The sequence below is a fragment of the Carya illinoinensis genome, chromosome 5 (assembly GCF_018687715.1).
Source record: "Carya illinoinensis cultivar Pawnee chromosome 5, C.illinoinensisPawnee_v1, whole genome shotgun sequence".
Classification (NCBI taxonomy): domain Eukaryota; kingdom Viridiplantae; phylum Streptophyta; class Magnoliopsida; order Fagales; family Juglandaceae; genus Carya; species Carya illinoinensis.
Window position 1 is genome coordinate 2,888,415 of NC_056756.1, and position 15,194 is coordinate 2,903,608.

At 35.3% G+C, this 15,194-nt stretch overlaps 2 protein-coding genes across 3 annotated transcripts; both read right to left on the reverse strand.

Annotated features, from left to right (window-relative positions):
• Positions 1–233: 233 nt before the first annotated feature.
• LOC122310590 (heat shock 70 kDa protein, mitochondrial-like) lies at positions 234–4,205 on the reverse strand. Its single transcript, XM_043124592.1, has 6 exons — positions 4,068–4,205; positions 3,237–3,313; positions 3,067–3,145; positions 2,373–2,939; positions 1,661–2,281; positions 234–1,038 (listed from the first exon to the last, which is right to left on the reverse strand). Exons 1-6 carry the CDS (start codon positions 4,143–4,145, stop codon positions 412–414), a joined length of 2,049 nt encoding a protein of 682 aa, XP_042980526.1. The 5' UTR covers positions 4,146–4,205; the 3' UTR covers positions 234–411.
• On the reverse strand, positions 3,081–9,443 carry LOC122310592 (zinc transport protein ZntB-like). 2 transcript variants are annotated; one of them, XR_006242647.1, is made up of 6 exons: positions 7,861–9,443; positions 6,443–6,522; positions 5,708–5,972; positions 5,292–5,591; positions 3,237–3,313; positions 3,081–3,145 (listed from the first exon to the last, which is right to left on the reverse strand). XR_006242647.1 is itself a non-coding variant. In XM_043124594.1 (6 exons), the coding sequence occupies exons 2-5, from the start codon at positions 8,612–8,614 to the stop codon at positions 5,323–5,325; spliced, it is 1,368 nt and encodes a 455-aa protein (XP_042980528.1). In that variant the 5' UTR covers positions 8,615–8,704; positions 9,133–9,442; the 3' UTR covers positions 4,896–5,173; positions 5,292–5,322. The 2 variants fall into 2 exon arrangements, 1 of the variants encoding a protein (XP_042980528.1); XM_043124594.1 differs by lacking the exons at positions 3,081–3,145; positions 3,237–3,313 and adding an exon at positions 4,896–5,173 and having other exon boundaries at positions 7,861–8,704; positions 9,133–9,442.
• Positions 9,444–15,194: the final 5,751 nt, after the last annotated feature.

Sequence of the window (15,194 nt, forward strand, 5' to 3'; positions counted from 1 at the left end):
CATTAACCATGTTGTTGCCAGGCAAAGTCCCGACGATTCTGGAGCCATATTCAACGGCCTCCCAAATTTAAGCTATTATCAAGTAATTTCAGGCTAAAGACAGCATCACTACGTGGTCCTGAAAATGTATTGGTTTTGATGACCCGGGTCTCCCAAGCAAAATCTCTCTCAAACTATCAAGCGAACGCCAACCAGGAAGAACACTGCAGCGAAAACTTCGTCAACGCACGTACTAAAAGAGCATAGACTTGCGCTCATATAAAGAGACTTTCCTAATACCACCTCTCCCATATTTAGATACAAAAACCGCTAAAAACTTTTATGGCCGAAAGAGCGAATGAAACTAGAGATATCCACCCCAGTTTGTGACACTGCCATCAGAAAGAAAGTATCACACAACAATCTCAACACTCACTTCTTCACCTCTTCATATTCTGCCTCAGGAGCCTGGTCGCCACCCTGAGAGCCACCTCCCGAGGAAGAACCACCATCAGACCCACCTTGCATGTGCTGTCCTATCTTTGACACAGTTTTGTTTGCAGCATCAATCTTTGACTTAATTTCCTCAACGTTGTCCCCAGCTGTTGCCTTTCTTAAATCTGTAATTGCATCCCCAATCTCTTTTGCAACCTCACCAGAAATCTTGTCCTTGTACTCACTCAAGCTTTTCTCAATGCTGTAAATGGTAGTGTCTGCACTATTTCTGATATCAATCAATGCTTTTCTTTCTTGATCCCTCTGAGCATGCAACTCCGCTTCCTTAACCATCTTTTCAATTTCATCTTCTGAGAGCCCTCCTGACGAACGGATGGTAATCTGTTGTTCCTTCCCAGTGGTCTTGTCCTTGGCAGAAACAGTCACAATGCCATTGGCATCAATGTCAAATGTGACTTCAATCTGAGGCATGCCTCTGGGGGCCGGCGGAATGCCCACAAGCTCAAACTCTCCGAGAAGCTTGTTGTCAGAGGCCATCTCACGCTCACCTTGCAATACCTTGATGCCCACCTGAGTTTGGTTGTCAGCTGCCGTGGAAAAGACCTGCAATAATGTAAGTTGTATTCAGGAACTTAGCATCCTCCGAAACTATAAAATGTAAAGTGCCATTAAAGACGATCTCCAACGTCAAAAGGTTGAGTCATATGGGGTCTCTAGAACAGGAGTAACTTGGAAATTTTTTGTAGCAAATCGACATCTTTTCTTCCACCACAAAATCATTTGGGAACGCTGAGAGCCTGAGAACATGAAGGAAGGACTTAAATGGGGTAATCTTATTAGGCAGCACAAGCCTTAAAGGAGAAAACACGTATGATCCCACTAAAACATCCTATTTAATTTCACAAACATTTTTTTTTTTTAATTACTTAATTTCACAAACTTCCTTGTCTCAAAATGGAAAATTTTCCCAAAATGCAATAAGCACATGCTCCCTAACACAATCAATTTATCAAACCAATCATCCGGTGTGCAACAGTCTTGGTCACGTTAAAAAATATTTGAACATAAAACTGGTAAACCAAGCCATTTACTACTCTAATTTCAAGTACAAATCTGTTAACAAAAAATTATAAAAAAATCCATAAACTACTCTGTTGCATTTGTACCCATAATGGATTTAGTAAAAAACTAACTAAATCACTGCATTTTGGCTTTGAGGCCATACCTGACTCTTCTTTGTTGGAATGGTTGTGTTCCTATTGATAAGCCTGGTGAAGATACCACCCAATGTCTCAATACCAAGCGACAACGGAGTGACATCTAAGAGGAGCAATTCTTTGACATCACCACGTAGAATACCACCCTGGATAGCAGCTCCCAAAGCAACTGCCTCATCAGGATTCACTCCTTTGCTTGGGGTCTTTTGGAAGATCTCTGCAACGACCTCTTGTACTTTGGGAACACGTGTCATCCCTCCTACCAGAAGTACCTCGTCTACTTCCTTGGAAGTTATTCCGGCATCCTTTAAACAGTTCTTACATGGGCCCCTAGTCCTCTCAATCAAGTGATTCACCAAGCTTTCAAATTTCGATCTGGTTAGTGTGATATTCAGATGTTTTGCGCCAGATGCATCAGCTGTGATGAAGGGCAGGTTGATTTCAGTTTGGGTTGTGGACGACAGTTCTATCTTAGCTTTCTCAGCTGCTTCACGAAGCCTCTGCAGGGCAAGCCTGTCCTTAGAAAGATCAATCCCCTCAGTTCTCTTGAATTCACTCACCAAGTACTCCAACAGTGCATTGTCGAAATCTTCTCCTCCCAAGAACGTGTCTCCATTTGTTGCTTTAACCTTTCCAAGAGAGAGGAGTTAGTGGGACTTGCCTAAGCGACAAGAAAGAACTACTCCAACAGCTTTTTTTTAAGGAGTTGGGAAGGACTACCTCAAAAACACCATTAGAGATCTCTAAAATAGAAACATCAAATGTTCCACCCCCAAGATCAAAAACTGCTATGAGACCCTCCTTATTGTTCATTCCATAGGAAAGTGCAGCAGCAGTAGGCTCGTTAATAATTCTCTGCACATCAAGTCCTGCAATTCTGCCAGCATCCTTTGTTGCTTGTCTCTGAGCGTCATTGAAATAAGCTGGAACAGTGATCACAGCCTTTGTAACAGACTTTCCAAGATATGCCTCTGCCGTTTCTTTCATCTTGATCAGGATAAAAGCCCCAATTTGGCTTGGGGAATACTGTTGCCCGTTGGCTTCAACCCAAGCATCTCCATTTGGACCCCTGACTATCTTGTATGGAACCATCTTCATTTCTTTCTGTGTTATAGGATCATCAAATCGTCTGCCAATCAGACGCTTGGTTCCAAAAATGGTATTCGTGGGGTTAGTCACAGCCTGACGTTTTGCAGGAGTACCAACAAGTAGTTCTCCTTTCGGGGTGAAGGCAACCACGGATGGTGTTGTTCGAGATCCCTCCGCATTCTCAATAACTTTGGGATTCTACAGATTCTCTCAGAAATTAAAATGAGTCAGAGGTAAACTAAACGGAATAAGAAATAACACAATACTTATCAATAGATGGGATGGCATTTGGAGTCATTATGAGAACACTGTTTCATGTCTATACCTTTCCCTCCATAACCGCAACACATGAGTTGGTTGTTCCCAAGTCGATGCCGACAACATCACTCGCAGCAGACTTTGAACTGAATTGAAAATAGAAAAATGTTACAGCAAGAAAAAAGTTGGAAAAATATTCTAACGAACTCCCAAAAATAGCCGGAAAATCCATTATACCTGAATGCACTCGTCAAACTTGCCCAATTGTAGCCCAGCTTTGAGGGAGCCCACACTGGCTTCACATTGCTGGCTAACTGCGTGATCATTAGAAAACACCACTAAGTTTATTTCTCACCGTGTACTTGGCTTCGTCTATTTTCAATAAAATTCTTACTTTCTGATATAAAAAATAAAAAAGTTTTTTTCTCACCGTTACTTATCAAAAAGGTTATTTCTCACCCATGATTTACCCGTATCTACCAAGCTGAACTTATACCTAACTTCAATATAACCACGTATAGCAGACAATATTTCCATGAACACCTCTAGACAGTCATAAAACCTCTTACTTTCGATCGTTCACAAACATAGGGAGTAACAAAAATACAAGTGAAAGTGTCTGTCATAGGTTCAAATAGCCCCTTCAAAGAAAACTTCAGCATTAACATAAGATGAAGAAGAAATTGTGTTCCGGAAACCAGAGCTAAAACCATAATGGAACTGAGCTCTATACATCCATCGGACTCGGTTCCAATCTCTTACGGAAATTTTTTTATATATATCGTTACACAAAACCTTCAGCGCAGATATAAAGAATAAAACCGAGAAAAAGACGCACAGAAACAAAATAACGGACTAGATTTTTCGTTTAATAGGTTAAAACAAAGAGCAAAAAAAAACCAACGGAAACCAAGTATTTCGCCTGAAAATTCCGCAGACTCATTCAATTTCTCTGAACCTTCGCAGGAACTAAACAGAGCACAGAATAGACGACTAAAAAGAAACAGTTCAATAAAACAGAGCAGAGAGAAATCTCGCAGGACGGCGACGACGAAGAAGAAGACGTACGGATCGAAAGGCGGAGAGAGGTGCAGAGGCAACGTCACGGCGTCGTAGTGTGCGAAGCAAGACGGCGGTGGCGGCCATGGACGGATCGCCTTCGGAGGATCAGAACACAGCGAGAAGTGGAAGACACAGAAACAGAGAGTGAGTCAGTTGAGGAAAATGGAGGGTTTAGGGGTTTTGCGGTGGGAAGGAAAGGAGGTGACTTTTTTCAATTTTTGTTTTTTGAGATTGTTCTAGCGATTAGCTAAGAGAGGTTGGTCGAAGCTTCTAGATCTCCTTACTGCGCACCTCACCCCCAGGTGATTAAAGTTGCATTTGGACAGTGAGTTAAACTCAAATAGTTTGTGTATATCATCTCAGATGTTACGTGAAAGATAGTTAAGAAATAATTAAAAATATTAAATAATAATAAATATTAATAAAAAGTAACCAAAAATAAATAAATAATAATAATAAAATAATAAATAGTAATGAATATTCTAATATCTAAACTAGCCACGAGTGTTAATCAATTCACTACCAACCGTTCGATCGAGTTCAGCAAGTTTTCCAAAATGCAGTCCATCATAGGCATTTTTTTTTTTTTAAACTTCATCTCCTTTTTTATTTTTAATTATATGTGTTATTTTAAATATTTTCATAAATTAATAAATTAAATAAAAAAATATCTGTTTATATACATATAAATATATAGTTTTCATCTTAATTATTTATTTAAAGGAAGGACTTTCAATTATAGCACCCAGAACAATGCAATTTGTATCACTTGCATTAGCAAGCATCAGATAGAAGAGTCTTCACAGATAGAGAGTAGAGAGAGTCACAGATTCCTTGCAATTTAAGCAGTGTATGTACACATATCATTAATATAATTCCAAGAATACACTCGCAATTAGTGCTGCTAAGGAAGGTGAAAGTAAAAGAAATATTGTACTATTAGCAGAGATGAATACCAACAGATGGAAGAAACTATAGAAACAAAAATCAGAAGGGAAAAAAAATGAAAAATTCCCATTTCCAGGATAGAGTCAATGGTACAAATGAAAAAAAGGGGTCATGTAGAACCAGGCCTAAACAAATTGATCACAGTAGAGTGGCATGATGACATCCTGGAAAAGAAAAACGAGGAAGAGAGAGATGATAGAGAAGTGAATATTTAAACAGGCAAAGGAAGAAGATGTAATTGGAAAGTAAATGAGGAGAGTGTGTGCTAAAAGAGATACATACAGGAAGATAATAAACACATTTTCAGTTCCATTCAAATCCGAAGGTAACCTCCTCTTTCTTGAGCTCCTCCATTTCCTGCGGTTCTCATGAGGATTGACTTCCTGTTAAGAGACCAGCTTCTTCTCATAACCCTCCTCCGCTGCCAAGCAGCTAAATGGGTATAAAGAGCAGGGAAACAGAAGCACATCAGTACCACAAGTAGCATTGCCACGCAGAGTAACATAACATTCCGGAAACCATCTTTTGACTTTGAGTTCATTTGCCCTGTCCATGGAACTCCTCCCACATTCATGCCAAACACTGTTCCAAAGTGATCGGTGTCAATTACTAATCTCTTAAACAAAATCATAACAAAAAAACGTGCACCAGAAAGTTCTTCTGAATGTAATAAGGTTGCAGCAAGGTGAAACATTTACCCCCGGTGATGATGGACAGCGGAAGGAATATTATGGAAAGGAATGAAAGATAATATAGTTTCCTGTTTATTTGCTCGGCCTGCCAGCTATCAAGTCCTGCTTGAATTGCTGTGACACGATTTGCTATGAACCCCACATTGTCTTTTAGCCTCCCTAAACGTCCGATCAACTCTTCAAGGGAGTTAATGTCTTCGATACCAAACCAACTTTTTGAAGAACATTTCTCTTTCACCCGTGGAAATACTTGCTCCCCATGCGCTATCACCTGAATTCAATGAAGTTACAAAAACAAAGTGAAGGTCCAGTTAACCGTTTTTTACTTCAATTCAGTAGGCCGAAACTAAAATTAAATGGTAGAGTAACTATTCTAGACAACGGCCTTCCTATGGCAGATCAAGACACGATTGTCCAAACACTTTATTGGTTTACTATTTACCAGGCATCATAACCCTTATGGCCACCAACGCAGCTAGTATGTTCTAATTTCGTGAAGTTGGCTGGAAGGAGCTAAGACCCCAGAAATGGTCGAAATCCATTTATCGAAGTAACTTCCATAGCTGTCTCATTGCTAGTCATTTCTTTCAAAAGCATGCCTCTTACTAGAGACTTTAATTTGTGAGTTGTTACCCAAATAAAACTTGACAGGCTAACAACATCGAACATAAGGTTAGTAATAACTCTAATCTCTCTCCTACTCTGTTTTTGGCCATTAAAGAAACTAAATGGGGCTGATACCTGCAGAAGGCGCTGCAAATTAATATGCATTTTGGGGAATCTTCTATCATCTAGCATTTGCTTCTTCAAAGCAAACCCACCTGCAATGAAGCAGAAGAACCATGCCTTAATTTCGACCCTATATCAAACCATATGAATCCAAGGAGAAAACAATATGAACTCATAGGAGCTTCGTAAGCACAAACAAACTATGGAAAGAAATGGAAGAATTTCAATTGGAATTATATCCACGTCCTTTTTGAGTAAACAAGAGCATGCATCCCCAATGGAGAACAGGTCTTTCCAGACAAAAATCCTGCAACTGGCCCTCACCATGCTTTCTCAATGTATCATTATAGACTACAGATAGACCGACTATCTTTTCATAAATCAATAAGGTGAAATAATAAAGTACAAAACAATTAAAATAAAGTTCAGAACTTCAAAAAAAATCCTAAGGCCTTGAAACACCCAAATCATAGACTCACATAGACTGTCTTACACAATGTTCTCTTCATTCCAGATTTTCAGACGTTACTGATAACTGGCAGAAGTCATTAAATTTTTTTTAATGTCTCCAACCATAGATGTGGGAAAGTACACTTTACCATGAAAATGCATATCCTCCAATGTTTTCAACATCCTAGTTAAGCTGTAAAGAACATTTAGAACTTTTAAGGATGGGCCCAGAAAACAAGGTAAAACTCATGTCATTTTACACCATTTAACATGAAAAAGTATTACTCAGTGTATCTGTATCCTGGTTACTTGGGTGTAAAATGACCTTGTAAAATGACATGAATGACCTTTGTAAAGTATTACTCAAGCAATTAGTCCAATTTATTATATAATATCGTTATTGTAAGAATCAAGACTTGTTCAAATTCATTTTACTTTGCTCTCTCTATCTCAACAGTAAAGAATCAATATTCCAATCTCCCCCAAAAAGAAAAAGGTTAAACCCAAAAGTGAGCAACAAAAGCAAAGGGCTCCATATTGCTCATCGACACGAGCTTGCTGGGTATTTTAAAACAGGTTCGCAACAAATTGTTTGGGACATAACTAAAGAATGATACACAATCCCATAAGAGAATGATACTGCATCAACAGATTGTGTACTGCACATTGATAATACGATTACAAACTTGCAGATGATATTTTAATCCAGCTTCATTCTTATACTTTCAAGCATGCGGCCTTTATTAATGCTACCTAAAGGTTTCTGAGTTTCCACAACTCTGGTGTGCAAGATCCTTTGACCCCCTTTTTCACTAGGTTCTGAGTGACTTATTGATAGAAAAGACTAATAAAGGCATAACAGTCTAATACAGCTCTGAATCAGAAGTGATGCACGAATCCTGAAAATTTGATGTTACTATATATAAGGATGATTCAATTATGGGTAGAACAACTTATATTTAGCTCATTTCAGAGTTTACCTTTATCCAATTGAAGCTCCACAGAATCCAGCTCCATCTCAAGTTTAGTCACAACATCTTGAAGGTGATCCACATGTGTGTCAAGAATGTGAACAACAAGATTAGAGATAGATTTTGGCACGGGATTATCAGCCTCCTCAGAGTGATTCATTGTCAACAAGAACTCGAGAACATGCTCCCTGATAACAGTTCCACCCCCTTCCTTATGTTCACCCCTAAGATACGAACTCTCAACTCTAGGAATCTCTGAGAGAAGAGACTGAGCCATCCGTGAGAAGCCCAATCTAGGAACACGACCTAAAGATACTGTGATGACTGAATTCTCAGTAACTCTAGCAGCAATTCTAAATGTAAAATCGCTCGAGGCAGGGCCAGGTGAATTAATTCTGAAGACAAGAGCCCCATCAACATGCCCACAAAAGGGTCCATTGCTGACGAGTGAAAGAATGTCTTGGAGTTTCAAAGGTGGACAAAGAACACCAATGAGGTATTGTGCAGATTGTGACAGTTTTTCATTTACTCTTGGAAGCTCCACATGGTACCAACAAAACTCATTGCCTCCACCCTCTGCAAGATCCCATTCCTTATTATAGAAGTTCCCAAGGCCATCAAAAATATAGGCTTTCTGTCTCACCATACCCTGAAAATGGGTCCAGTAGAGAGGGGGCTCCCTGAGAGGAGTGTCTCCCAAGAGGTCCCTGTCCATTACATCTGCCTCTCCATTAACCGCTGGTTCTTCAGGATCTAAGTCCATGATTTGTAGCTTACCTTGGAATAATCAATCCAATAACAACAAGGAAGTTTATCAAACCAATCCAATCCACAAAAACCTGAATCAACTTCCCTGTCCAATAAAATAAAAAAATTATATCATTCAAAACTCCGCACTTCACGGGGAATTGCAATGTTTCAACCTCAAAACGCCACGTTTTCTATCTATTGAGAACCAAATCAGTAATATACACGAAGAAGAAGATGGCATCAAATCAACCCTAACTGCCTCAAAACAAGACAGAGGCGACACTCGGATCCAGAACGAACCCAAATCAATATAATTCACCAAATTTCCTACAAACCCACTGGACACTTCAGAACCACCAAGACTCCAAATTCAACGCCCATCAGTGCCCAAGAAACCCATCAAATCTTCAATCTTTCAAGTCCCACTGAACCCCGAGAAACCCCATTACAACATGCAATCCTCGATTATGCGTAAACAGCCGAGAAAATAATGAAAACAGCAACATGTACAGGTTTACACACATGCTATACCTTATTTAAAGGTTACAAACGAGCAGACCATCGCCCAAACAAGAAGACCCACGTCAGAATCAGCTAACCCAATCGCCAAGCGGTAGAAATATACAAAACTTTTAAATTTCAACTTAATAAAGGCCGTAGACTCGTAGAGCAACCCCCTCGATGTTTGAAAGCTTCAAAACAACTTGTCTTTGAAACAAATATTTATTTGCGACTGGTGGAATATTTTGATAACGGGATTATGTCAGGCGTAAAAACAAAGAAAAAAAAAGGAAACGTGTTGCATGGGTCTCACTTTCCTACGAAGCTTCCTTTGCCCTTTTTTATATGGAAATTGAAGTAGTTTCTTTCCCAACTTCTCATTCATCAGAATCATCGCCAACTTGCAGTCATGCACCTTTAAAATTTTTTCATTTTTATATTAATAAAAAATGAATTTTTCTATCACGACCAATCACGTAATTATTTTTAAAATGCAAGATGTTGCAATGAATTTTGGCCCAACTCTGGGCGTTTTTGCAGTTTCCTCTAGTCCTATATGTTGATTTCTTTTCTTCTTTATTTTAAAATCTAATTTGGTGTTTGAGATCTTATTGGAAAAAAGAAAACGAGAAAAAAAAAATTCAACTCAATAGAAAACTCTTTATATTAAGATTGTACAGTAAATAATCAATTGTCGGTTGTTTTTTTTTTTTTTTTCCTTTTCTGGTCTCGAGCTGTGTCAGTTAATAACTCCCTTTGAATGCATCGAAGATCAAAAAGCAAAGATCATCTCATTATGCACACAATTATAATTGCGAATTCATGATTTAATCAATATTGCGGCCAAAAGGGAAGCAATTGCAAAAAGTGTTCTTCAGATTCTGTTCCCTTTGGAGCAATGCTTCTAAAAAAATCTGAAAATAAATGGAGCCTGCTGTGATGCTTCTCATCTCTTCAGTCTCGTCTCAAAAAAAAAAAAAAAATGAATTCAAGCTTACACTTTGTGAGAAGGATCTGAAGTGTAGATCCACTTAAGGTTATAATGGAACTTGATTTTAAATTATTAATCGCATTTTTTTATTTATTTCTTGTCTCGAGGACTTCATATAATAATTTGTACCTAATATCCACCCACTTTCTTACCATCTTCAACTGTATTATGTTTTTATTGAATTAGGTGCTCAAATCTTTCTTTTCTATTTTTTATACAATGGATAGGATTTTGAATGCAAATTTTTTATTTAGAAAATCGGGTTATATGCTATCAAACCAACAAACTCTTGACGGATACTCAAATCTTTGACATACTATCTACCATCTCTATATAAGATTTTCATATTTTTCTTCTAATTTTTTAATTTTACCATTTTACTTTCGATATCTATAAAGGTTATCAATTAGACATTTTGGTGTATGAGAATAATAAAAAAGATCCGAGAAAAGAAAACACACACTTAGCAAGATTATCCTTAATTAATAGATGTTTTAGCCATAAAATAGACCATATTAAAGTAAACTCATAAATTGATATGAGTTTATATGATATATTAGATTGTAAATAGATCTAATATAACACATGAAGTTATGTCTGTCATATATGGTTATAAATTTATTTATTTTTGAAATCTTTTAAAAAATGCAGTACTTATCTTCCTAATTTATACAATTGAGCAATTTAATTGATATATATTTATAAAAGTTTTTCCATTCATTATCCATACTCCACACACAACACTTGATTTTTTTTTTTAATTTTTTCTTATTGAACTTAATGAATTTTTCTACTCATCATCTATATACCACACATTTGATAAAAATAAAATTAAAAAAAAATTGTGTGTAATGTATTGTATAGGGATAATGATTTTTCATTTTACAAATATAGACAATCAACTAATAAAATTGAAATCCGTACAACCTTTGAAATAAAAAAAATAAATAAAAACTCAATAATTGTTTTAGTACTTAGCCTTTTCACTTTATGTTCTTTTCTCCGAGCTTTTTATTATCTAGACCGTACTACAATTTTTAGAGGAAATTTAAATTGAAAAATTCATCCTATTTTATCATTAAAATTTTTTAAATTTTTATATAAAATATAATAAATAATTCAATTTTTTTAAATTTCATAATATTATAATATTTTATTTAATTTTTAATTTTCATCTAAAACTATATTATTTTCTTACTATCCAAACAGTCTCCAAAGTGTAATGAGTGCAAATCTTAATTATTGGCACATGGATTCAACATCAACACCATTGTCTCTACAACTAAAGGGTGAAGTACTTTGGACGATTCGGGCTTTGGTCAGGAAAATGGCGATTGTTACTTGACTATAGAACTCCCACAACACTAGCGATGTACACCTACAAGTAAATTGATTGGCTCACTCAAGTTGTTGTTGACTTCAAATATGCAAACACAAAGCAAGAAAGATATCGAAGAAGAGTCTTCTTTGTAAACAATGAGATCAAATAGATTTCTCAATTTTATATTTTTATTTATTTATAAATATATTTTGTCAGTATAAAACTTAGACATAATTTACATGTTCATAGGATGTTTGGATGCGATTTAGGCTATACTCGAGTGCTAAGCATGTTTGATGTGGCACTCCATGATTGGTGTTTATGTGGCTCATTTAAAAAACTTTGAATAATATTGAAATTGTAATGATAAAGAAACTCGAAATTAAAATGTAAAAATCAATATTTAAAGAAAGATAAGTGATATTTATAGTCATGGAATGTGTAAATGTTATGCATTTCAATAGTAAATTTTACTATTTTTTAAAATAAATGTACAATGATTGTATAATACATGACTTCATCTTTTTTTTTTAAAATACAAATTTCATAGGCTATTTTATTGAGAGCCTGTCTGGGATTGAGTTTGAAAATTTAAAAAGTACTTTTAATTGTTTAAAAGCTCTTTTAAAGAAAAAATGATGTGCTTGGTAAATTTATAAAAGTTCTTTAATCATCTAAAAAAGATGAAAATTTACTTTTTTTAAAAAGTACCAAATTGAAACTTTTATTGAAAAGTCTGTATATTTTTAAAAAAACTTTAAAAGTACTTTAAAGACATGATTACTAAACGGTAAATGACTTTTTAATAGTAGAGTTTGTTATTTAAGGTATAAGCTATAAATCCTAAAATTATAAGTTATATTTCCTACCACAATCTCAAATATGTATTGAGTAATATTACATATAATTACTTTTATATATTTTTTATGTACTCTATTAATGTGATTGACTGTATTAATTTTTTATATATATAATAAATCATATTAATAAAAAATATGTAAAAATTACAGCACATAAATTTTTTTTTTTTTATTTCCTAAATGAACTGATTGCTAAATGGGATCCTCCGGAAAGCTTGGAAAGTCCTTTTTTGCATGGGCGTGGGTTAGTATGCTGGTCAAGCCCTTTTATAAGAGAAAGTGGTACAAAAGGCCCATCAGGTGCTAATGGGCCTGAAACACATTCACCTTAGCAGTGACCGATTTGCAATAGCAACAGCATTTCAAAACCGTCGCAGTGTGTCCATTGGCATTCAGAGTTAAATAAGATAAGTCTTGGAATGACGCCAAAAGGAAGGAAGGAAGGGACCAGGAAGAGAAGATAAGAGAAGAAAAGAAAGATTAATAGAACACTAATTTACAAAAATAAACGTGCTAGCAAGGGCATCTCGAGAACTCTAAAGGCTGGTGTGAAGAGTGAGATGTGATAAGAATTTTGTGAATATTAATAAAATAGTTTGTGAATAATAACGAAATAGTTTTGAGTCGAATATTTTTTTTTTATTTTAAAAAATAAGAGATAAAAAGCTGAATAACAAATATTATAAAATTAAAATATTATAAGAATATAATATTATAATATTATTTTTGTCTGGATATTTGAAAAAGTTTGAATTATTTTTTATTTAAGAGTTTTAAAAAATTATTATGATTAGTTATATTTGAATTATATTTAAAAATAAAATAAGATGAGATAAAATAAAATCAAATGATAATTTTATGTCTCATATAAGGTCTCAAACTTGCCGTAACTAACAATTGAAACTTATTACAATTTGGAAATTAGAGAAAGTAACGAAGCAAGTGGACTCTTAACTTATTTAAGTGAGAAATAGTATTTACAGTCTTAAAATTTACAAATTTTACACATTCATTTGAAAAGAAATGAATAAACTTGAAACTTACGTAAAAAAAAAATCATTTTGTTAATAGATTCAACTTATTTATTCAAAAAACATACATGATTATATTATATTAAGAATCCCGTGGGCCACGAGGCCCAGTCCTTATTTATATTTATTCAAAAGAAATACATGATTAAACTTATTTATTCAAAAAGCCTCGTGGGCAACTTGCAAACTTTATAATTATATTAAGAATCTAACATTACTCTATTTAATTAATGATGCTCGTGCCCACGAGGTCCAGTCCTTTAGGAAGTCCAGTTGGGGTTGTAAGCAAATAAACATGCATGTCTATCAATATTTCAGCTTGTTTTCAGTTATTTTAATTTCTTGTATTTAGGTACTTTTAAAAAAAAAAAAAACCTTATATTTCTACAATGAGAAAATATAAAATATGAGATCTATTTAAAAAAAATTAATTTTTTTATGGTAGATCTTACACTTTTTTCAAAATAATTACGTGATATTTATATACTTCAAGATTATATGTAGAATAACTCTTTTTAAAATAAAATAAATAAATTCAATATGTAAACTCGACTCTATCAAAAATATATGAAGTGTATAAACGTCACGTAATTATTTTAAAAAATTCACCTAATTGAAATACATATATGGAATGAAATTGTCTTATAACCATTGTGCCAAAAATGACTCAACGTCTGCACTGATTACTATGGATTGGCAAAATTTAGTTAGTCGTGATCCGAGATGATGCATTGCCGATTGATATTCATTACATCCTTCTTTCTCTCTTCCTTTTCCTCCTAATTTTCACGGAGTATCCGCGAGATTCCTTGACGAATAAAATAAAGCATGGTCGTTGGGGAAATATTAAACGTGAACGGATGAAATTCCTTTATTGCGGCGACACTAGTGGAGTTCAAAGACAAGGCGTACATGATCTCCAACATCCGAATCAAAATTTAGTTATGATTAAAAAAATCAACGCTTTGACGTTTTCCTTCATTTAATTGCGGCTGAAATATGGGTGCATCTGCAACTATGCGTAGAATCGTGACTCTGAGTTTTCAGATGAACAAGTTGCTGTTTATTTTTTAAATTTTTGATAAAAGGGTGGAAAGTTTTGAATTATTTACAAAATCAAAACATATGTCATTATATTATTGGACTCTTGCCAAGTTAGAGATTAATTTGGAAAACGTATTTTTTTGTCAAAAAAGTTTTCGTTGACCCTTTCGTCCACTCTCTCTCTCCGTAGTTTCGTTCCACCCAAACCACCTTCAATATCCTGCATACCTTGTTTCCACTCAGAAGCTCCGCCCTCCCTCTTTTTTTCTGGCGCCAGTTGAAAAAATATATAATTTTTTTTCTTCTGTTCATAGTACAAAGAAGTGCCGATCTCCTACCTACCAGACACCTTTGACCGCCATGAATCTCATGTCGATCTGTTGGATGGTGGAACAAATTTTCTCAAAAGAGTGACGCATGAATCTCACGTCCGGTCTTTACCGTGCGTGAATTTCACACTCCTTTGTGCTAGCAAGTCTCAGCTAGCGTTACGTACAGCTTCACTGAGATAAGCGGCCTCGGTTTACCCATATTTGACCACCAGCTCCCTTCCTAGTGTGGTGCGTGATCTACATGCGCCATTGTAGTCAATGATGGTCATTTTCTGGTATATTGGTACCCTTTTTAGTTGTTATATTTTTATGTTCCCACTTTTCATAACCGATGATCAAGATAAAATGAGTGTGAAAGTTTTCTATAGCCAATCTAGACAAGCAAGCAGCAGCACACACCTTCATGCTGTAACTTTTAATTGCAGTTTAATAGTCTGCTTATCAAACTATTCAAAACCGTTTCAAACGACATTCTCCTTCTCCTTAGTGAGAAATGGGTGAGAGCCAATTTTA

Excerpts from the sequence above, each read along its gene's own strand:
- LOC122310592 (XM_043124594.1), bottom strand. The coding sequence starts at position 8,614 with ATGGACTTAGATCCTGAAGAACCAGCGGTTAATGGAGAGGCAGATGTA. Across the intron at positions 6,523-7,860 it reads GGAGCTTCAATTGGATAAAG|GTGGGTTTGCTTTGAAGAAG; the intron begins GTAAACTCTGAA and ends GCTTCATTGCAG. Across the intron at positions 5,592-5,707 it reads GCTGTCCATCATCACCGGGG|TGTTTGGCATGAATGTGGGA; the intron begins GTAAATGTTTCA and ends ACTTTGGAACAG.
- LOC122310590 (XM_043124592.1), bottom strand. The coding sequence starts at position 4,145 with ATGGCCGCCACCGCCGTCTTGCTTCGCACACTACGACGCCGTGACGTT. Across the intron at positions 3,146-3,236 it reads AGTTTGACGAGTGCATTCAG|TTCAAAGTCTGCTGCGAGTG; the intron begins GTATAATGGATT and ends TTTTCAATTCAG. Across the intron at positions 2,282-2,372 it reads TCTCTAATGGTGTTTTTGAG|GTTAAAGCAACAAATGGAGA; the intron begins GTAGTCCTTCCC and ends TCTCTTGGAAAG.